This window comes from Gopherus flavomarginatus, chromosome 15, assembly GCF_025201925.1.
Source record: "Gopherus flavomarginatus isolate rGopFla2 chromosome 15, rGopFla2.mat.asm, whole genome shotgun sequence".
NCBI lineage: Eukaryota > Metazoa > Chordata > Testudines > Testudinidae > Gopherus > Gopherus flavomarginatus.
Genome location: NC_066631.1, coordinates 18,476,610 through 18,500,391, shown reverse-complemented (window position 1 = coordinate 18,500,391; position 23,782 = coordinate 18,476,610). Strand labels below are relative to the sequence as shown.

Here is a 23,782-nt window from a genome sequence, read left to right as displayed (position 1 = left end):
TCCCTTAGGCATTAGGAACCTAACTCCTCTTGTAGGCGTGTTTTTGAAAATCTCGGGCTTAGTGCTTGTAAAAAGAAACAGTATAAACCTCTAGGCACTGAATGGGTACAGCCGGGCGGTAGTGGTACATGCTTCCCTACTCCCCCTTCCAAAACACTCAAGCTGTAGGTGGCAGGTGGCTAGGGCTAGAGGGGCTCAGTCCATTACCCTCATGCACCAAAACCCACTGTCTACCAGCTCATCATCTGCCCCCTGTGGTTGCGGCGCAGAATAAGCTGCATCTCGTGGTACTAGGGCCGAGGGGGAGGCGTCTTATGTCACACTGTGGCATGCTTCTCCAAGTGGAGAGAGCCAGTGGGCTGGAGTGGGCAGCCATGTGGGATTGGAGCCACTGTTGCCACGGGTGAGTGCAGGGCGGGATTGCTCTTAAACCCCCCTTGTACCGTGGGGTCCTCTCCTCTGTACCAGCCCAGGATGGAGGCTTCACAGCAGCCCCCACATACACGCTGGAGAGCAGGTCCAGAGAGCAAGCTCCTCCAGCACATGCTCGGGTTGGAGACGGACCCATCCTGTGCAGAGCCAGGAGCCTGATTGCTCGGCCCTCCCCCTTCAAAAGAATATTTTCACCTTACTCCTATGCCCCCAGCCCGATCCTGAAGGGAACCACCATTCGGAAACAAGAGGGTCATTCAATCAGTGCCTGTTCATTGCTTGACCGATCTGCATGGACTGCCTGCCGGGAAGGATGCCAGTTAGTGCCAGCGATGTTCATGCGTTTTCCCCACCCCAGTTTGAAACATTGCTTAGGGATCCACTGCTAATATGCAGAGCAATTCATTGCCCTGCTGATGTGAGCCAGCCATTGTCAGAGATGTTTTGCTGGTAGTTATTTATTATTGTGGTTCCTTTTTCATGGATTGTTTGTGGAAAAAAATGTGCTTGATTCTGGTCTCATCTCAGTGTAATTCTGCACTAATTTCTTTTGAAGTCAGTGGAGTTATGCTGGTTTAAAATCCAGTGAGCCTGACAGACTAATCGGGTCTGATGTTTTTAAAGTAGACCCCACCAACCAGAAATGTTGTTGTGTTCCTTTCCTATAGGAGTACTGAGCATCACTGTGGCAGGATATTACAAGAAAAAGTGTGCAGTAATGGGTTTTAAAAATAAATGTGAAGTGATTTTTTTTCAAGAACAATGTGCAAAAGCTAGCCTTTTACTACTTGTTTTCTGAAGGCCTTTAAACCTTATTTGCATGTTGTTTTAATGTGCTCTACCTATTGAGTTGCAAACTTTTGCAGAGGACTTCAAGTAATACTAAAGCTTTTAAAATACAGATGGTGATAAAATCCCAGTGGAGAACAGACTTCTTTTTCAAACTTAGGTTCTGTTTTTTTCTCTTCTAGTTCATGGCAGGTTTTGATAGATCAGAAGACATTTTCACAGCTTGATGCAGCTGGATTCTTTTTCGGCATGAACAAAAACATCTGGCTCTAAAACCATGCCTTTTACCAAAGGGTCGAAATACATGCACATACATCTGTTGTGCTAACATGTTTCCTTGTAAACTCAGAGGTTAATTGCTTTGTTTTGCGCAGACAGCACTGTTGGTTCATTGAGTCAGATAGTTTCTTTTAATCTAGAACGTTTTAGCAGAAAGGGGTGTTTACAGGTAGTATTAGATAGATATTTTCTGTGGAATAATTTACAGACAACCAAGATTACATCATTGGCATTCTGCAAAGATTTCCATGTAAGACTAAATCTCCAATAAGAGAGTTGAAATCCTGCATCATAATTTTTTGAGGGTAGGGAGTTTTTCTCTCTCTTTCTCTTTCTTTTTTGCGTTTCCTCTGTCTGTTTATCCACAGGCAACAGTTAAAGGGACGTTATAGATCTCATTAATTCTTTTCCTGCTGCTATTCTGTAGCTAGTTCTGTTAAGGTCTCTGACTTGGTTAATTTAATTATAGTTCTTGTGGTGGGTTCCTGTTTTTCTTTTGTGACCCTCTGTGTGCTGATCCAAAGACCTCTAAAGTCATTGATAGTCTTTCCATTGAATGCAGTGTTGTTGTAGCCATGTTGGTCCCAGTGACGTAATATCTTTTATTGGACCTGAACAAGAGCTCTGTGTAACCTCAAAAGCTTGTTTTTCTCATGAACAGAAGTTGGTCCAATAAAATATATTATCTCACCCAGCTAGTCTTTCCATTAACTTTGAGGGACTTTGGATCAAGCTTTTGGTTTATGCAGTTTTCTTATAACTGTTCTGAAAGTCCATTTTGAAGCACTCCAGGCCCCAGTACTGCATGTGAAGGTAGCCATGGTTATCAACTTTGACATAAAATATTTTTCTTATTCCCTCATTTCTCCCACAAAAAAGGGGTGTGTTATTTTTAAATTGTGTAATGAGTGCATGTTTATATGTAATGAAGAAAAATGTCTTACTATCTTGTCTCACTTTTCAAACCAACTATGGATTCCTCCATCAATTTAAATATTTAAGCATTTTCAGCTAGTGTCAATGGGTTTACAGGTGTTGTCTTTGAAATGTCAGTCTCTTAAAAAGCATTGCTTTTTCCTCCCTCCATACATTGCACTCAGTTAACAACATATTGTAAAACAAATAAACAAAAGGCCTTCAAGAAACATTTTACTGCGTGTCAGCAAGGAGGAATGATTGGTTAAGACCCAGGATCGTTACTCTTAAGGGCTGCATCATACCAGATGCTTTTAGATATAATTCTCTTCTTCAGCAGATCTGGGTCCTAATCCCAGCTCTGCCATAGCTTGCCTGCAAGACCTTGGACCTCATCTGAGAAACTGGGATAATCGTACTTATCTGCTATACTTCCATAGGGTTATTGTGAATCTTAATTGATGTTAACAAAAGCATTTGGAGATCCTCTGAGGGAAAGTGCTTAGAGGCGCAAAGCGTTTATTGTTTAATACATTAGTCATCAAAAGTGACCCTATTTGTAGTTATCTACACTTATCCAACAAGCAATTTTAAAAAACAGAAACCGGGGTGCGGGGGCAGGGATTACAAACAGCAATAAATACATAACAAGGAATGTGTGGCTTTGCTATGGCTAAAGCCTTGTCTACATGTTACAGTTGCACCAATTCAACTTAATAGTTTTTGTAAATTCATTTAGTAAAACTGGTGAAACCCCTTTTATAGACACTCATTTTGGATTAAGAGTGGTTTAGTTTAAACTGATTTTGGTGTAGCTTAAACCGATCAATTAAAACTGAACTGAAATAAACTTGCTTTAAAACAAACTAAGGGCATGTCTACACTTACCTCTGGAGCGATTGATCCAGCAAGGGTCGATTTATCGTGTCTATTGAAGACACCATAAATCGACCACTGAGCGCTCTCCCGTCTACTCCGGTACTCCACTGGAGCAAGAAGCGTAGACGGAGTCGACAGGGGAGTAGCAGCAGTTGACCTACCACAGTGAAGACACTGTGTTAAGTAGATCTAACTATGTCAACTTCTGCTATGTTGTTCACATAGCTGAAGTTGCGTAACTTAGATCGATCCCATCCCCTAGTGTAGACCAGGCCTAAAAGTGTCCACGTAACAGTTTGCATCAATTTAACTAAATCTATTTAAAATCATACCTCTAGTTAAACGTGTGCAACTTGTTCATGTTGACAAATCCTTAAACACACAATAACATGTGCCTGTATACTCTGAAATGGTCTGTAAGTTTGTCTGAAGCAGTAGCACAGTTTGGGTTATTAGTCAAAGCATGGTTGAGCTATTGGAATGTTTAAAGCTCCGAGGTCCTTCTCTGTGTACAGCTCACCCTTGAACGAGACCTATTTCTTTCCTATCGCCTGTCTTCAGAAATGAAGCAGCACCTTCTGCTCCCACGTCAGCACAGTGTTTCTCTGCCACTAATTTTCCTCTTTGAGGCGTGGTTTCATGGCCTACTTCCTCTTGCTTTCTGGGGTCAGGTGAGTGTTGGAGGACTCAACAATCCTTCCACTGTGACACTCTTATAATATTTAAAAACATTCTTGGTGATTCATAGCAACTCGCAGCTTAGGGTGCACTATAGCACTGTAAACTTCTGGAGAGGTTAGGACTTCCTCTCTACAGAGAGATTACTGGATCTCAGTGACACCTACTGGCTGTCATGGCCACTGGAGTGGAGAAACAACTCCCTCTGTCAAAAGGAGACCTGTGACTGCGGTTAGATCATGGGCCTTTGTGAGGTGAAGGAGGTAATTTTTGCTAGCTAAGCCTGAGCCACAGTTTTGAACACACACAAGTCTGAAGTGGGTGTTCAGAATCAATATTTTGGTTTGGCCATTATAACAATACAGAGAATGCACCACAAAATCCAGATCCTAGTTCTGATTTTGAGCTGAGGTGTTATGAAATTTTTAAAACCTTCCTTTGTAATGTAGCTCTAAGACAAACCGGTGCAGAACTGCTCCTCTGTGGCAAGTAAGGATGTAAATCTGCAAAGCACTGTATGTAGATATGGTTGTCTGATGCCCCTATTGAGAGGTGACATAATATATATATCAGTGGCTCTCAAACATTTTTTTACTGGCGACCCCTTCCACATAGCGAGCCTTTGAGTGCAAACCCCCCCCTTATTAATTAAAAACACTTTTTTATATATTTAACACCATTATAAATGCTGGATGCGAAGTGGGGTTTGGGGTGGAGGTTGATGGCTCATGACACCCTCCCCCCCCATGTAAAAACCTCGTGACCCCCTGAGGGGTCTCATCCTCCAGTTTGAGAACCCCTGTATTATATAGATGAAAGAAAACCCTTCTCCTTAAAGCGTGGAATTGCAGTTCACCTCCATCAAGCCTTTTCTGCTTTGTTTACTTCACTGTGGCTTTGGGTAATTCAGCGTATCCCTTGTATATACTAAGTGACAAACAACTATTCCACAGAGCTCTGTGCTTGTCCTAATCACAGCACTGTCTTCTGAAAATGTGTTTCCTATTCCTTGGCTATGAATGTTAATCTCAAAGCAAAACACAGTGATAATTAACTGAAATAATTGTCACCCTTTTTAGTTATTCAGGGCAGAAAATTATCAAGTGGCTTCACCTGAACTGCTTTGGCTTTAATTATTCTTACGATTTTTTTTCCAGGATGCCTAAGAGTAAACAGGATGTCCCTCAGGTATTCTAGGGAAATTGTTTGTATATTTCCTTGTGGAGCTAACTTTGCTTATTATGATAGTTCTAACACATTTTTTCCTGATCACTGCATCTTTAATAGTAGAGTGGGACCTATAACCTTTCAGGAAGTTTCCACGGCAACACTCTGTAATGTTTTGACTGATCATAATGGGAGATCACAATTTTGAGTCAACAGGCAGAGAGCAAAGGTGTTCTCCGCGCTTCAGAAATGCTTCTGAGCACCTGCGTTCAAATGCAGATTCTAGGAAATGATTTTGAATCCGTTTGTGTTTGACTTCATTGGCAGGGCCCATCTATTGACCTCTGTGAGCAGGTGGTGGAACTCAGCAGGGAAATGCCGACTGAGTCCTGCTGGCGCTTATTGTGGCAGGTGCAGGGATGGATTAACCTTTTGTGGGCCACAGTGCCAGGACTCTGTCCCTGCCCCCCCTCCACCCATGCTCTGCCCTGAGGTCCTGCCCCCCTTCGTCATCATCTTCCCCCCAAGGCCCCGCTCGCACAGGAGGGAGGGGAAGCAGAGGGGAGCGAGCGGCAGGCAGGGCCTCCAGAAGAAGAGGCCGAGTGGAGGTAGGGCCTCAGAGTGGAGCGCAGGCAGGGGCAAGGCCATGGTCTGGGCACCGGAGCCCCTTCTGAGTGTGGGCTCAGTGTCACGGCACCATTATAATCCCACCACTGGGCAGGAGCGGTGTGTTAATGGCATTCTGGACACCCGGGATCATGGAAGTGGCTTCCAGGGTATAGGAAACTGGGAAAGGAAAGAAGGATCTCTATTGAAAAAGTCTAGGACCAACCAAGCTTAGGGAAAGAGTTTAGCTTGAGGTTTGTGGCTTTGGCGGTGTTTGAGTTACTGATAAAAGTAAATCCTAGGGCAGGTTGGAGGAGCGGGATGGGTAAATTTAAAATAAAAATATAGGTGGCTTGATGCGCCGCCCTATTACGTTCACATTGCACTGCTGCAGCTTTCAGCGGCTAGAGATTCCCCCTGAAGAATTGGGTGTGTTTAGGGCAAGCCTTCGCCAGTATAAAGGTGATGGAATTGGGGCACTGTTGCCTTCTATGTCAGCTCTGCTGCCAGCTCCTGTGTTGGAGCTGTGCTGCTGGATGTAAAGGGTGCTTTAGGTTTGGGAGGGAAGAGGAGATTACTTAGAGGTCATTTCAGGGAAGGGGAAGGAAGCAGGGCTGGGAAGGTAAGGGAGCATGGCGGAGCGTAACGTAACCTCTGATTCTCTGCTGGTGGAAGGTCTTCCACCAGCTGTTTAAGTGTAAATTGCCCCGCTACAGCTTAAACTTATACTGGAGCTGGGCAGCATAGAATCTGGAGGTGTGATTTGGTCTCTGCTACCCCCTGCTCTCTTCTGCATTTGAGCTCTTTGCTCAGTGGAAAATTGAGCCCAGTATGTGTAGGATGCATTCAGAGCCAGATGGAAATTTCACCCGCTGATAGGCTGTACTTTTAGTGGGGTCATTGGTACCTGGATGTTGATATTCTTTCTTAAGTCTTTTAAATTGAGATGTTAACTTGTTCATTTTAAATTACTGGCCGTATGAACCTCTCCCTATGGAAAAAAAAATAGGTACCTTGCACGAGGGCGCTATATCAATAGCGTGTTTTATATGTAAGACTTACGTGTGGTGGTACTGATTCATGAATTAATATGAACAATATATTACTGTCCACACACGTAACATATTATAAAAATTGGACATACTAGGAAACACACATCTTTTTCACTTGAGGCACCTGAGGATGCTTGAGTGAAATGTGCAGAGGTGAATGTGACTCTTCTTGGTGCTGTGAACTATTAAAAAGAACCTGTCGTGTTCAGAGGCCATCATTAAATAAATAACACTGACCACACCGTGGTATCTGAAACACTACTGTTAATTCCGGTTCTAAGTATAGGAGAATTATGCAGTGTATCAGATTTTGATAACCATTAGCAAATGTTGACTTTTTTTTTTCTGATGACCCCTGTATTATTACTGTGCTCCATCCCAAAAGGGGCTTGAGGGTTCAAGGACTACAGTCAAAATTAGACTCCTAAATCTGTCTATAGTTGCCATTTCTTGCTATTGCAAATGGGAAAGTTTTACTGTGGTGCTTGTGGCCATACCTGGTACCTTGCCAGTCTCGTACTTCACAGATTGTGACGCCATTAGCCATGTTTGCCTCCCACATTGACCTTATAACCAAGTGCGAACATGGCAGAAACTATTAACCCTCTAGGATTACTTGTAGAGAAAATGAATCCAACACACACACTCAGAGAGAGAGAGAGAGAGAGAGACTGAGAATCCTGAATGCAGTAATGTGTGTTGACTGTTGAAAAAAAGGCCAGTGCTCTTTTGAGCTGCGTAACAAAGCAGCACAATATGGAGCATGGACTCTTTCTCATATAGGTGTACCTGAATATTGCATTTGTTTGTGCACACCAAGTCAACATATTGAAGGGAGCTCAGATAACAGCAATAAAAATCATCAAGAGATCTGAAGGGATTGATTTAAGAGGGAAGATAGAGAGTGTTACTGTTTAGAGAGAGAGAGAGCTTGGCTAAGTGATATCTGACATGTACGGGGTGAGCAGGAGATCACGAGCCTACAAAAATATTCTAAGGGTGTAAATATCACGTAAGGAGAGATTATTTAGTATGATACATAAGAAGACATAACTTGAATAAATGAATGTAGGTATAATATAAGGAAAAACTCTTGACAGTGTCATTTATTTTAGGCTGTGAAATAATTTCCTGAAGAAGTGATAGAAGCCCAATTGCTTGGGGCTTTTAAATTGAGATTGGATAAAGTGCTAAAAAATTGCCCTGTTAGAAACAGTGGGAGATGAGGTAGATGGTTCATTTTCCATATCTTACATCTCTGGCACCAATTCTGCAAATACTTATGCCTGTGTTTTCAAAGCTGTGAGGTATCCATGGAATTACTCACGCGCATGAGTAACTCCATGCATGTGAATGTTTTCAAGATCAGTGCCTATAAGTCTATAATCCTGTATGTTCTTGGGTCAGGCTTGTTGTCACTTTCCTAGGTAATGGCTCCAACATCTGGGTCAATAACTTTTTACACAAAGCTCAAATTAAAGATGTCCTTCCTGGCTTATGATATTTCCTTCAGATCCAGTGTCAGATTCATAAATTTAAGTCCATCAGGGACTATTAGATTATCTAGTCGGACCTGTATATTACAGGCCATTAAATTTCACCCAGACATCACTGTACTGAGCCTAATAACTTGTTTGACTAAAGCATTTTTTTTTATTTGTTTTACTGTAGCACCTATCAGCCCTAGTCATATCTTCCAGAAAGGCATCCAGTATTGATATGAAGACACCAAGACATGGAGAATTCACCACTTCCCTTAGAAGTTTGTTGCAATGGTTAATCAGTCTAGTTTCACTGCTAAAATATGGTGCCTTACTTCCTATTTGAATTTGACTGTCTTTGGCTTCCAGCCACTGGTTCTTGTTATGCCTTTTTGCACTAGATTAAAGAGCCCTGAAGTGCTCAGTATATTCTCTCCTGGAAGGTACTTATACACTATAATCAAGTCACCTCTCAATCTTTAGGACAAGCTAAACATATTGAGCTTTTAAGTCTCTCAGCAGAAGGCATTTTCTCCAACCCTCAAATCATTTGTGGCCCTTTTTTACAATCTCTCCATTTTGTCAGGATCCCTTTTAAAATCTAGACACCAGAACTGGATGCACTATTCCAGTATTGGTCCCACCAGTGCCATTCACAGAGGTGAAATCACCTCTCTAATATGGAGATATACCTATCTCATAGGAATCGAAGGGACCCCAAAAGGTCATTAAGTCCAGCCCCCTGCCTTCACTAGCAGGACTAAGTACTGATTTTGCCCCAGATCTCTTAAGTGGCCCCCTCAAGGATTGAACTCTCAACTCTGGGTTTAGTAGGCCAATGCTCAAACCACCGAGCTAATCCTACCTGCTATACTCTTCTCATACATTCAGAGATTCCATTAGCTCTTTTTGCTACAACATCACAAAGCATATGTTGAATTGGTCATCTATGAACCCTAAATTCTGTGATTGTTTTCCAGGATAGACTCCCCACCATTCTGCAGGTATGGCCTGCATTCCTTCTTCCCAGATTAGATATACAACTTTGTATTTGGCTATATTAAAATGCATTTGATTTGAATGGGCCCAAGTTACCAAATGATCCAGATCTCATTCTTTACTAGTCCACCAATCTCTTTGTCATTTGCAAGTTTTACCATCTGTGATTTGATATTTACTTCCAGACCGTTAAAGAAAACATTGAAAGGTATTTAACCCAGTACTGATTCCCAGGGAACCCCACTAGAAAAGTTCCCATTTAATGCTGATTTCCCCATTGACAACTACTTTTTGAGCTCTGTCAGTTGGCAAGTTCTTACCCCATTTAACATATACTCTGTTGATATTGTACAGTGCTAATTTTTTAATCACAATGTTGTGTGGTCCTAAGTTAGATGCATTACAAAAATTCAAATGTATACATCTGTGCAGTTACCTTTATGATCCAAATTTGTTATCGCAACAAAGAATGAAATCACGGTTGTTTGACAAGACCTATTTTCTATAAAATCGTGTTGACTGTCATTAATTATATTCCTAGCCTTTAATTCCTTATCATTTGAATCCTGCATCAACTCTTGGTTGTTTTTATTTGTTGGTTGGCTGTTTGGTTTGTTTGCTTTTCCTTTCCTCTCTCCCCTCTCCCCCCCGGACTGATGTTAGGCTAACTGGCCTATAGGTACCCTGGTCAGCCTGCTTGTCCTTTTTGAATATTGGCACAACATTAGCTCTTTTCCAGTCTTATGGAACTTTCCTTTTATTCCAAGATTTATTGGGCTGGGGGTTGGGGAGGGGAACAACATCATTGGGCAGAGATCTCCTCAGACAATTCTTTTAGGACTCTGGAGTGCAAGTTATCTAGGCATGCTAATTTAAAAATGTTTGTCCCTAGTAGATGTTGTCTAACCTCCTCAGTTACTAATGGACTAGAAAGTAATTATGATATGAGTACATCATCTGGCTTTTTTCCAAATATAGAACAGAAATATCTATTGGACACTCTTGTTTTCTGCCTCATTATTAACGCCCAGGTCCAGGTTTCAGTGTCTTCCTTTTCTAGAGTTAATTTCCAGAATTCCAGTTCTTTCGCTCAGGACTCTTCATTTTTGATGAATGTGTTTTGTAGGAGAGAAATGCAGTAGCAAACTGAAGGATAGTTCTTTTGGTTGCATTTCCTAGCATATTGTGAGACATATCTTGCAGTTTTGGACAATTTAATATGTATATCAAATGTATTGTTGCTTTGAACAGAACAGCTGTTGATGCTATTCTTTAATAGATGGTATCTGTATGTGTAGATGACAACAATGTTAAATCTGTTCTGATCGCCTTCTACATAATATTTAAAAGCATTGTGTAAACTCAAACTAATTTACTCCATCAACTCCAGCCGAATGCGTGCTAATTTCAGTATGGTCAGAAGCACCAGTATTGTGATATTGGGCCATGGATCTCTGTTATAAGAATATTCAGTTTATCCTTGCAACCATACAAATTTATTACCAGTTTATCCAGCCTGTACCAGATCTTCTTGTCATCAAACATGGACTGAGTAGCCCTTTATGATTGAGAGTCATATATCCAAACAGATTAGTGTGCAAGTCAGGGCTACAAATCTTATATAGTAACCTGCTAAGGACTTTGAACTCTTTCCTGAAGTATTTAATGACCATTATTCGTTTCCTGACAAATAGCTAAATTAGGGTGTAGTTAAAGCATCCGACTTCTGACTGAGAGTCTCAGCAATTATCAGCAACTGCCTTTTTAGCACTGATCATTATACATTTCTAGTCTATCTAGTTGCAATATTGCTATCTGTCCGCCTCGTAGCCCGTTTCTCTTGTCACCGTGTTCTGGTGATTGTGTGGCTACAGGTTCTTTTAATCTTGCTAAACACAGCCAAATGTGCTCCAATAAGTTTCTTTTATTACTATCAAGGTTTAAAAGATTTCTTCACTTAGTGAATGCAAAAAGTCTTTTCTTTCCTTCCACCATTGCTTTTATGTTTGTCTTCACAACAGACTATAACAAATTATCATTTGCAGTGATCACTTGTTTGTTACATGTCTGTGTTTGCGATGTACTCTGTGAGTCACAAAATTACATGTTGTCTCAGTGGTTCTCAGCCAAGGGCCAGGACCACGAGCAGGTTTCAGGGGGTCCGCCAAGCAGGGCCAGTGTTAGACTTGCTGGGGCCCAGGGCAGAAAGATGAAGTCCCACCACATGGGGCTGAAGCCCGAGGCCCTGAACCCTTCTACCTGGGACTGACGTCGAAGCCTGAGTAACTTAGCTTCCTGGAGGCCCCTGGCAATTGCCCTGCTTGCTACCCCCTGATGCCGGTCCTGGCTTTTATATGCAGAAAACTAGTTGTTGTGGCACAGCTGAGCCCTGGATTTTTTTATACCATGTTAGGAGGGCCTCAGAAAGAAAAAGGTTGAGAACACCTGTTCTATGTGACTCTCCATACAGAGTAGAGAAACCTTTAGATACTTTCTGCGTACCCCTTTGTGGAGATAGATTTTAGCTACATTGGTTAGGAATGACTGAAAGCTCAGCTTTTTACTCTTCAAGAGGCTCACTCTCATGCTAGCTAGATGTAACCAAAGCAGATCTACATTGACACACTTTATCACTGATGTATGTCAAATCCAGATTTTCCCAGCTGTCTAATATCATCTGCAAGCATAGATGGGGGCATACAGAGTGCAGTTTGCTATTAGCCGGGTGGCAGCTGTAAAGTTAGGCAGTTGTGACCATTTAATTATCAACTCTCTTCCAAAATAAATATCAGCTCTTGGATTTATAGTAAGCCTCCCAGTAGAGATGGCATAGCCCATTGGACAAAAGTGTTCTAGGCTCTATTCCACTATAAAGGCTCTTCTCCAGCTAGGAGCTTGTGGAAATCGTTTTTCCTGCTTCAATGACTTGGTTCCATGTAGAAAGGTTGACATCTACTGACAGTTATGGCCTTTCGTTCTGCAAGCCATCAATCAAAGAAGCCACTCAGCGTATGTCTACATTGCAGTTAGCTACCCAGGACTGGCCCGTGCCAGCTGATTTGGGCTCAGGCTCTGGAAGTCTCCCACCTTGCAGAGTCCTAGAACCTAGGCCCTAGCCCAAGCCCAGATGTCTGTATCACAATTAAACAGCCCCTTACCCCAAGCCCTGTGAACCCGAGTCAACTGGCATGGGCCAGTCCCGGGTGTCTAACTGCAGTGTCAATGCAGGTTTTCAGTTGGGGTGTAGGCATGCCATTAGAGGTCCCAGGGACATTGGAACACAATTCATCTCCAAGCACAATGCCCCAAGGGGAACTCAAGCTGAGAGTCCTCTTTTTTTGCTCATATGTCTAGAAGGGAGAGCTAGCCCATGAGTTGCAAAGTCTTGGTAGGGCTCATGGAATGTTTGGGGCCACAAGCCACTGCTTCCATTGCTCATACTTCAGGTTAGCCCAGCCTAGTAGCACAGTGTTAGCAGATTGCCATGTGAAGGTCTTGACAGAGGGTTAGGAATTGGCCTGGAACTGGTTGAGGATGAGCTCAAAGCAGGATGATGGTCTGACTTTAGGGATTGATCCATGAACCTGTTACCTCCAGAACAGAGAACCTATCAGCTCCACTGGCAAAGACTTCGGAGTCAGTAGTCTGCACAAAATGAATAGCTGCTGATTGTCATCATTTTTTTTTTAACAAAAAAACCAAGGAAACTGAATATACAAAAACTAGTATTATTGTTAAGGTCGCAACATCCTGTTTTTTTATAAACAAATGTGGCTGAGTTAACATTGTATACAAACTTTTGGAATTTCCTGACTTGTGTGCTTGGTTTTGTCAACTTAACATTGCATCAATACTACTTTTTGTGGGTTTTTTAAATTATTATTATTATTATTAGTAGCAGTAGCATCATTTATTATTCTTTGCACTTCTGTAGTATCTTGGATCAGATGATCTCAGGTTACTTTACAAACATTAATTAATCCTCACAATTCCCCTCTGTGGTAGGTAAATATTATTCTCCATTTTACAGATTGGTAAATTAAAGTACAAGATGTAAATTTATTTTTTGGGGGTCACACCGGTGAGCCAGGATTAGACTCTAATATTCTGAATCTCAATCCTGTGTTCTAAATCTTAGACAATGCTTCTCCCTTGAATGAATGTAGACATAAGTAAAAATGTCCTTGTAAATCACAGTGTACTGCCATTGACATAATTTTCTCATCACAGTAAGTAAAGATTGACGTGTCATTCTAAACATTAGTTATTCCTAAAGTAGCCTATCACAGGATCCACAGCAGTGCCATGCAATTAGAAAAACTAGGCTAATCTAACCTGATGCTATTGTCTTTTTTTTAAAATGAGTCTTACTTCAATCATAAAATCCTTGTACCATAACGTTGCTTTCTAGGCCATATGTCCTTATTTAGAGAAAAAATGATTGCACCCTTAATTCAAAGGGAATGTTTCCCTCTGAGCCAGAACTCAATAAAATGTATCAAAAAATTGTGGAAAAGGGCAAGCAAAGAAAATCAAATTGCAGCGTGTGAAACGATTTAAGGAGGGACCTGGGGAATACATAATCTCCAAACTGCCAAGTTAGAGCAAGTATAAAATATACAAACAAGCCTGATATTTTTCCCAGTTGATCTCATTATGAGGTATGCTTGGGATAGATAAATTCAGTTAGAATGCATTAAGGCTGGATTTTCAAGGAAACAAGTCAGAAGTAATGTGTTTAGCTGATTCCACCTTGTTTTGATACATGGGCTTTTTCAAGTTTAAAGAAGTGCATTTTTGAAGCCAAATGGTTTGTTTTGTTTCAAGCACTAAAACGAGGCAACTCAGTGACCATTTTTTTCCCTTCTGGAAAATACTTTAATAATTTCATCATGCTCTTTAATAATCGGTATATATCACTGCCACTTATTGTTGCCTGTTTAAAATACACTGAACTAGCTTCAAGTTCAAGTTCAATCTCTTAACACGGTTTTATCCACAGAGTACTTTTTTCCTAATCTCCAATATATTTTACTTAAATTGTCCATTTATATTTATTAAGGCAGTTTGTTGTCTCCTAATGCAGAAGTTTGCTATTACTGATATAGTTTACCAAGGAGAAGCATTAGCTTAGCTGTGCATTGATATTAAAATGGAAGGGAATGCAAGCCAAGAACTTCTCCCAAAAGTATAGTTAAGTGGGGCTTGTCTACCCAGGAAAGTTGGTGTGAACTATTCTGCACACACCTCTGAGTGGACATTTATTCTGCACTAAAAGGACCTGTTTGTGGTTTAGGTTAATCCACTTTCAAAGTGGATTAATCTAAACCATATGAAGGCACTCTTAATGCATAATAAGAGTGTCCACACAGGGAGCTAGTGCGGAATAACTATTCCACTCTGGCTGTTCCAGGCTTTTTGCCCATGTTGACAAGCCCTTTGGAGTTTGGTGTGTGTGTGTGTGTGTGTGTGTGTGTGTGTGTGTGTGTGTGTGTGTGTGTGTATGTGTTGGAAAAGGGACAGGCCTTGAAATAAGGACTTTACGCTCTCAGTAAGTTATTGGAAGGAATAGCCATTCTTACCAGCTCTGGTAGCCTCAGGTTAGACATAATCTCTGGCAGTAGGAAACATAACTGAAAAGAATGCTTAGTCTCTGGGCTGCCCACCAGAAACACTGGAAATAGATCTCTTGGCAGGCTAGTTTATAAGGCTGTCTATTGTTAACGCCTCATCCATTCAGCAGCAGTATGGCATAGATATGTGAACTGTAGAGACAGGTCTGCCCCCAGAACTGCAGATCCAGAAGTTTGGCTCCAAACTTTTCATATTGGGTGTGTCTCAAGAGAAAAGTGTCTGCTTTTCTTTGAGCTGCCTCTGCCGACTTAAGTTTTGCCACTAAAGTGGTAAGAAGATGGAGTTCATCTGAATTTTGTTGGCTATAGTTGATTTGTCCTTTTACACAACACAACTCAAAGTTGATTTACCAGAGCTTTTAAGAAATCAAACTATTCCTACAGGTTACCTTTGTGTTTCCCAGAGGACACGACATGGTCATTCTTGTTTGGATTTGGAAGAGCATTTTCAATATTTTTTTGTATTATCATGGCACCAAGGAGCCCCGGACATGGACCACCAGGATCCTACTGTGCTGTACGAACAGGACAAAAAGACAGCCCCTTTCTCTGTCTCCCAGTATATCTAAGTTCTCATAGTCAGTACACAGGATGGGCAGCTGCCATCTCTACCAGGTTCTTGCCCAATAACAGAGGAAAGAGGATTAATGGATTAATAGATCCATCTGAGCCACATAGAAAATGAATATTAATTATTCCCCCAAGGGCATTGCTTTCTCTACTGCTTCCATGATGCAGCCCCCAAATCAAGCCTCAATAAAATTAGAGACTGTGTCTGCAGAGGCCTTTCTAAAAAAAAAAACCAACAAAAAAAAGACTTCTCACAAAACCAAAAATGACAAGGAGTTAAAAACTAGACGGCTGTGGCTTTAAGAGAGATAAAAACTGTTAGGGAATGGAAAAAAAAAAATTCCACAGCCTGTTGTAGCAGCTGTAGCTTCAGATCGTGTGGAAAATGAAGGCAGATGATTCAATTTGGCCTGTGCCCCGAGTACATTTCCAAATGCTTCTGTGTGCGCGCAAGATAATGAACAAATATATCGAGATGGCACAAGATCAGTCCGAGTTTGCCGCTGTGCAAGCCATGGAGCTCCCAGTAGGAGCGAACTAGCTTTGCTAGGTTAATGGGGGTGAGGGTCGGAAAGCCCAGCACCTTTCAGAACAACTTAAGAAAAGAATTTGTCTCCTTTTTGCCCCAGGCTCCCTGTGGCATTCAAACGGAGCTCCTGATAAATCAAAGTGTATTTATTAATAACGAGCAGGGGCAACATGCCTGTGATTTGAAAATAGGGGCACCAACTTAAAATGTGCTTTTCTATGACATCGGAAAAGTGTAAGTAAATGGAGAGTAGACTGATCTATTATGATTAAAAAGCAGGATCTGGGAGCTAAAACAGTGATCATGGAAAAAAGCCCTTTTATAGAGGGAAGACCCCATTCTGTCCATGCACATTTTTTCCCCGCAGGAAAAAGAAGCAAGGGGGGGAGAAAAAAGGGCAGGACCAGTAGAGAAAAATAGAACTGGAATATAATGAGAGCTGAAGTTATTGCTGGAATGAGTTATGGTATTTAATCATGCTACATGTTGTCCAATGGCATGAGATTCATAATTCTTGGCTCTGAATGTGGTTCGGGATTGTACATGAGCACCTGGAGCATGCCGACTGATTGTGGCCTTTCATATCTATCCATATATTCCCCCTGCTCTTTCTCCTGCCAAACCAGCCCCTAAGCAGAAATGGCTGTTGGGTTATTACTCATATTCTGAAAGCTGGGCCTTTGGTTGAGGATGTGAATTGCACTGAACTATAGAGATGTCCGGGACCACTAACTGCCAGCTTTGCACCATAATGTGCATGTTCTTTGATGGGTTGTGTGTCAAGGAGAAGGCAGCATTTGTCCATTTTCTGAGCAACACTGGGTTCTAAGCAGTGGTAGGGACAAATTCTGCCTTCAGACAAACCTTTGGCAGGATTCATGCCCTAATTGAGCAAACCATTAAATGTGTAGTTAAGAGTTTTGCTAAATATGGATGGACTTAAACATGTTGCTGATTTGGGACCTAAATGAGAATGGAATTTGGCCCCGCAGAGGAGGTAAATTATCAATATGCTTGGAAGGATTAGATTTTTATTGATAAATGTTGGTAAACGTTAGTTTCGCCGTACTCACAAAAACTGATGGAAAAATATTCTATCAATAATGATTGAAATTTACAGGTTGGCAAAGTTAGAAAATGCCGCTTCAAAACGTAATGGAGTTTGATTTCACAATTTTTATTTGTATATTTTGACGTGGTATTGACAGTTCGTGGTGTTAAAAAGCTTTTTAACTTGTTGAATCTCAACAACTACTGTAATTAAATAACTACCTGACCTGCCCTATAATTTCTGCAACTGTGAAATTTAAATAGATAAAAATTTAAAAAATGCTTAGGAACCATAATTTTGCATAAGTGTAAACATTTGCAATCAGTAAAAATCTAAAAAAAAAAAAAAATTCTGAAAAATAAATATAGTTGTTATCCATCAAAGTATAAAAATAATCAACTTTTGCCAAGTTTGATTATCAACCCTTTTGAGTTGCCCCCTTGTTTGAATTCCTGCTCTGTTTTGGTTTAACATTCCCAAAGTTGTCAACCTGAATTTTTTTATTGACTATTTAAAACAAAAGGGAATGTCCTAAAAGAGCACTCTTTCAAGATTGACTTGATGTTTGTTTGTTTTTTTAGTTTTTGTATTTCCTGCTCCCGTGATGCTTAGAATGGTGTTTGGGGCAGGCCCAAGTTTAACTGTCAAATAGACTCAAACCTGGCCCTGGTACACTGCTGTCTGCTGCTTCTTTAATTTCTGTTTCAGCTTTGTTGCTGCTTTTACTGGAAACACCATATTTCAGGGCCTAGAGAAGACGTGCGCCATCAGCAAAATGGAAAAAAAGGGCTATTGAAAGTGCTGTCAAATTCACCAAGTCAACAAACTGAAAAAAATAGTTTTTTCCCTTTATTCTCTTGTTTCTAGTAATTCTAAGGCCTTCCTGTAACAGTAGTAAGCACAGGTTTCAGAGTGGTAGCCGTGTTAGTCTGTATCAGCAAAAAGAACGAGGAGTCCTTGTGGCACCTTAGAGATTAACACATTTATTTATAAGCTTTCGTGGGCTAAAGCCCACTTCATTGGACGCATGCAGTGGAAAATACAGTAGGAAGATAGATAGAGAGAGAGAGAACATGAAGAAATGGGTGTTGCCATACCAACTCTAATGAGACTAATCAATTAAGGTGGGCTATTATCAGCAGGAGAAAAAAAAAACTTTTGTAGTGATAATCAGGATGGCCCGTATCCAACAGTCGACAAGAAGGTGTGAGTAACAGTAGGGGGAAGATTAGCATGGGGAAATAGTTCTTACTTTGTGTAATGACCCATCCACTCCTAGTCTTTATTCAAGCCTAATTTAATGGTGTCCAGTTTGCAAATAAATTCCAGTTCTACTGTTTCTCGTTGGAGTCTGTTTTTGAAGTTTTGTTGTTGAAGAATTGCGACTTTTAGGTCTGTAATTGAGTGACCAGGGAGGCTGAAGTGTTCTCTGGTTTTTGAATGTTATAATTCTTGACATCTGATTTGTGTCCATTTATTCTTTTGCGTAGAGACTGTTCAGTTTTGACCAACGTACATGGCAGAGGAGCATTGCTGGCACATGATGGCATATATCACAGTGATAGATGTGCCGGTGAATGAGCCTCTGATGGCATGTTTGATGTGATTAAGTCCTATGATGGTGTCCCTTGAATAGATACATGGACAGAGTTGGCAACAGGCTTTTTTTTTGCAAGGATAGGTTCCTGGGTTAGTGTTTTTGTTGTGTGGTATGTGGTTGCTGGTGAGTATTTGTTTCAGGTTGGGGAGCTGTCTGTAAGCAAGGACAGGTCTGTCTCCCAAGATCTGTGAGAGTGAGGGATCATCCTTCAGGATAGGTTGTAGATCCCTGATAATGTGCTGGAGGGGTTTTAGTCGAGGGCTGAAGGTGACGGCTACTGTTACTCACACCTTCTTGTCAGCTGTTTGAAATGGGCCATCGCAATTATCACTATGAACGTTTTTTTTTCCTCCTCCTGATAATAGCCCACCTTAATTGATTAGTCTCGTTAGAGTTGGTGTGGCAACACTCATTTCTTCATGTTGTGTGTGTGTGTGTGTGTATGTGTAATATATCTTCCTACTGTATTTTCCACTGCAAGCATCTGATCAATTGGGCTTTAATCCACGAAAGCTTATGCCCAAATAAATTTGTTAGCCTCTAAGGTGCCACAAGTACTCCTCTTTCTTTTAGTAGTAAGCACAGTATTTTCAGGTGGAAATGAAATTTTCAAGTTTTCCATGCATAAATTATCCTGAACTTCTAGACTCTGTTTTTTTAAAAATACAAAAAGTGGTTGATGTTACAGTCATGTCTGTGTGAAACATTGGCACTATTGGATGCTCCACTAGGGCAAGAGAGCTCAACCTTTTTCTTTCTGAGCCCCCCCCCCCCAACATGCTATACAAACTCTACAGCCCACATGTGCCACAACAACTAGTTTTCTGCATATAAAAGCCAGGACCGGCATTAGAGGGTAGCAAGCAGGGCAACTGCCTGGGGCCCCATGCCACAGGGGCCCCCAGGAAGCTAAGTTACTCAGGCTTCGACTTCAGTCCCAGGTGGAAGGGCTCAGGGCCCCAGGCTTCAGCCCCATGTGGTGGGACTTCATCTTTGTGCCCTGGGTCCCAGCGAGTCTAACACTGGCCCTGCTTGGCAGACCCCCTGAAACCTGCTTGTGGCCCCCCAGGGGGCCCTGGATCCCTGGTTGAGAACCACTGCATTAGGGCATAGCAGCTTACGGTTGCTGCCAGTCAACAAAGGCTGTGTCTATGCTGGCACTTTCAGCGCTAAAACTTTTGTCGCTCGGGGTGTTAAAAAACACACACACACACCTCCGAGCGACAAACGTTTTAGCACTGAAAAGTGCTAGTGTAGACAGCACTAAGCTACCAGCCCCCGTTTGGGGTGATTTTGTTTTATTGCTGTTAGAGCTGTCTCCTGGCAATAGAGCGACTACACAGTGCAGACGTGGCCTAAATTACTTCTTGTGACCAAGTGGCCAAGTCTGTGCTACGGTGTGGAAAATCCAGGTTCAAATCCTGCCGAAGATCCATTGTGAAGCAACAAAACAGGGTGAAAGTGTGCATCCTCTGGCTTGGTTACATTTGGGGCTTTTGTGCAAGGATTTCATGGTCTCCTAGGGCTAGGACCATTCAAAGGGATGGAAAAGGGCTGTCAGTTTGCAAAGTAAGACTCAACTCAAGGATACAGCCAGAGGGAATTTTTATAGCGGAAACAGCAACATCCAGAGAAACTGATTAAAAATCAAGCAGTCAAGCCAGGAGCAACTTCAAGAAACGAGCTTTTGACCAGTTCACTAATCTCCTGATCTGCAGAAAGTGCCCATGAAACCGATGCATCCATTTAGTAGAACTCCTTATCCTCCTAGTTCAGTCCTGCATGTGGCTCATTAGAGTAATTACTGATGAATTAAAGCAGCTTGGCTCAGCACTCAGGCTGCGGGTGTGTGGGCTCCCCTGCTGGCAGGCAGCAGGTGTAAATGAACAAGATCTGTCAAAAAGGCTGATGACCCTCTTAATTCACAGCAGCAAACGGGGGACAGAGGTAGTACAGCAAGTTTAATAATTGATATTTACTCGGAAAGGTTAATGGCAGCGGTGAGGCTTCTAATTTGTTTGCCCGTGCAAGACCTTGTCAGGTCAAATTATCTCAATTTGTTCCTATGCGTAGGTGTAGTTTCTTTCCTCCAAAGTTTATGAAAGGGAAACAGGTCAGGTGAGGGAACAGGGGGACATACTACTGTTCCAGAAAGATTGGGTTCTCTTTGGTAACAGATTGAGTGAGACCTTTAACTTCTGAGGTTTTAGTCTTGTTACATGTTTCCGGTGAATATTTGAGTATGAAATTAAGGAATTAGTAACGTTGGGAATGGTGGACTCTCTCTCTCTCTCTCTCTCTCTCTGTCCCCCGCCTTTGGACACGTCCAGATGAGCTGTAATCTCAACCCTGCACGGGACCCTCTGTGAAGCTAAGCAGTATTATATTTTCCAGACTAGCGCAGTAGTTGGCCTCAGTCTGGGAATAGTGCCCTGCACATTCATTGGGAAGAAACCGAGGCATTTTAACTGCCGCAGTACCAAGCGTGAATAGGGGCTTTGTACAGTATATGCTAGAGCATTTCACTGTTGGGTGTGGGCACTAAAGCACCTGAGTGTTGTACTGAAGGGCGCTGACTCCATAGGCCTGGAGTGGCAGTGCCCTCAGAAGGTGCTAACGTACGCTGGAATCACCAGCGAATATCTCTGGCCACTGAACTGCAGATTATGCAATGAAATTGCACCCAGGGAAACAAGGGAATTTTATTGCCATTAAAAGTACCAATTTGTACAAACCAACATTTTAAATAGTGTAATTTAAATGGAAGCAGGCTGATATGAATAGAACCTATTAATAAATTAAACACTTCCTTCCACTCAGTATTTCACAAGGAAATTAACAGAATAATTTGTTAGTAGATGATCCCAGGAATGTGGCAGTGAATGACATTTCAGCTCTGTTCTTCCTCCCCTCCCCTTTTACAGTCTTTACAGAATGAAGCGCTGATATTGCTGTGATTGAGACATTATCCCTTTCACTTGGTATTCTGGGTTCAAATGTAACCAAGATCACAAGTGAAAGGGTGATGAGGATGGAGGGACAGCCCAGTGCTTAGGGAACTAGCCTAGGATTTAGGAGAACTATCTTCAATTTCCTGCTCTGCCAGACATCCCCAAGAGGCATTTAGGCTCCTAGTGTGATTTTCAAAAGCATCTAGGCACCTAACACATATTGAAATCCAAGAGGTTTAGGTGTCTAGATGATTTTGAAGACCCTGTTAGATGTCTAAATACCTTTTAAAAATCTCTGTGACTCAGTTGCTGGTCTGTAAAATGAGGATAAAAGCATTTCCCTACCTCACAGGGCTAAATACACACATTGTCAGGAAAAATACGTTGAAGCTTGTGAGGTAATGGTAGATTTTTGAGGAATGAGTTGATCTGTCTCAGTACAGAACTATAACTTATTTTATTGCATAATGTTACTGCATACTGATTGGAGACTCCACAGTAATATATCACACAGTAAATTTTATTCCACAAAAATAAGCAGTTTCACTCTATTAGGGAGGTGAGGGGAGCTTTGTTTCTTTTCTTTGAGACCCCTGATGTACTTCTAAACAAGTAATGGTAGCTCAGTACGGGGATGGGAGCCTTAGACATGTGTATATTAATAATAATTCCACACAGGAGTATGTTCAATACTGAAGTGGTTCAGGTCTGAACTGAGGTGCATTAGTAGTAGATTGTGAGGGAAATTTGCCTATTGTCTACCTGATCATAGCTACTTGGCTCAGCCTGTCCCACTTCCAGGAGTGCTAAATTCACCTGTTCCTTGAATGCTAGCAGAAAGGGATGCAGAAACAAGTGAGTAAGGCACTCTTTGGAAAAGTCTAATGAACTCAAGAGCATCTTCTCCACACTACAGTGAAATTTATAGGTGTGAACGCATTTGAGAAACTGTGTTTGGTGACCTCTGGAACAGTTGATGCAGCAGTGCCTGAAACTCCCTCTATTTGTTTTTCGTTGCTCCCTCTAGATGAAGGTCCCTGCAAGCAGAAGTGGCAGAAATAGTGAAGAAGATAGCATCAGGGAGGCCACAAGCTCTCAGCGGAGCAGCTCGAGGGACCGTCTCAGTGATGTAAGTACCAGAATCAAGCGCCGCTTCATTGCAGCAATTCCCACTGCTGACATGGCTTTTCATAAATCTCTCTGAACAAATGTTGGCATCCAGAGGTCACTGTGTAATAACTTTTTTTTTATGTCATGATTGAGTGTTATGGCATAAGTGGTTGAGCTGCCTTGCAAACACTATAATCATGGTGCAAATAATATGATAAGTGAAAGATCAGAGATGGGAAAACAAAATGGAACTGTTATTCCTGAGGGGAAAGATGGCTTGAGATTTTTTTAAAGAAAAAGGTTACGTAAAAAGCGTTTTACAGATGCTTTTGGTTTTAGCTTCTGCATAAAATTATGGTGGATGCAAAGTTGGCTCACTTATTGTTATGCTTCCTGCCTCTGAAAGATGAGGAGCATTTTTTGAGTGGTGGAGGTGAGCTGCCTTTCTCTCAGGAAACTCAACTCTCCTTTGAGTGAAATGTTATGATAAAACAAAAGTAAATATTGCCTTCATGTGTAAACACACAAATGGGCTTTTTAGTCACCAAGAAATCAATGGCAGTGCTGGGATAATTTTATATGAAGGCTTTTTGTGTTAGCAATTAGCATTTCGCCTTCATTAAAACATGATTTTTTACTAATTAAGACCTTTCCCGTTAGGAGAGATTTTAAATGAAGAACAATAATCAAACGCTGGCACAAGCATGTCTGAAATATTAAATTTAACATTTCAATGGCAAGCCACAGAAATCCCAGAGCGAGCGGTTTTCATGTTGAGTTCTATTAATGTAAAATATGCTTCATAACTAAAACCTGTCACAGAAAACCGCTCACACCAGCCAAATTCAATTGGACAGTTAATTTAGCTTTAAAATTGAAAACACTACCTCTGCTTCAGGATGCAAAAGGAAGGAGGGGAAAAAAAGGCTTTGATAAGTGTAATGTATTTGCCATTAAGGCTTTCAGAGCCCATTCTACAGGAGAAGGGGGGAAAAAAAAAGAAAGGGGGAAAATGGCTCCCACAAATGTGTTTAAAAGCTGAAAGTATTTATTAAAAACGT

The 23,782-nt window shown here is 41.5% G+C and overlaps 1 protein-coding gene across 14 annotated transcripts in view; it reads left to right on the top strand.

Annotated features, from left to right (window-relative positions):
* FBRSL1 (fibrosin like 1) overlaps positions 1 to 23,782 on the top strand; it is a 760,769-nt gene that overhangs the window by 342,792 nt on the left and 394,195 nt on the right. For all 14 annotated transcript variants that reach the window (XM_050924090.1, XM_050924082.1, XM_050924093.1 and 11 more), the window contains exon 3: positions 22,639 to 22,740. In XM_050924090.1, the coding sequence (XP_050780047.1) occupies positions 22,639 to 22,740 (102 nt within the window). The remainder of the gene's footprint in view (positions 1 to 22,638; positions 22,741 to 23,782) is intronic.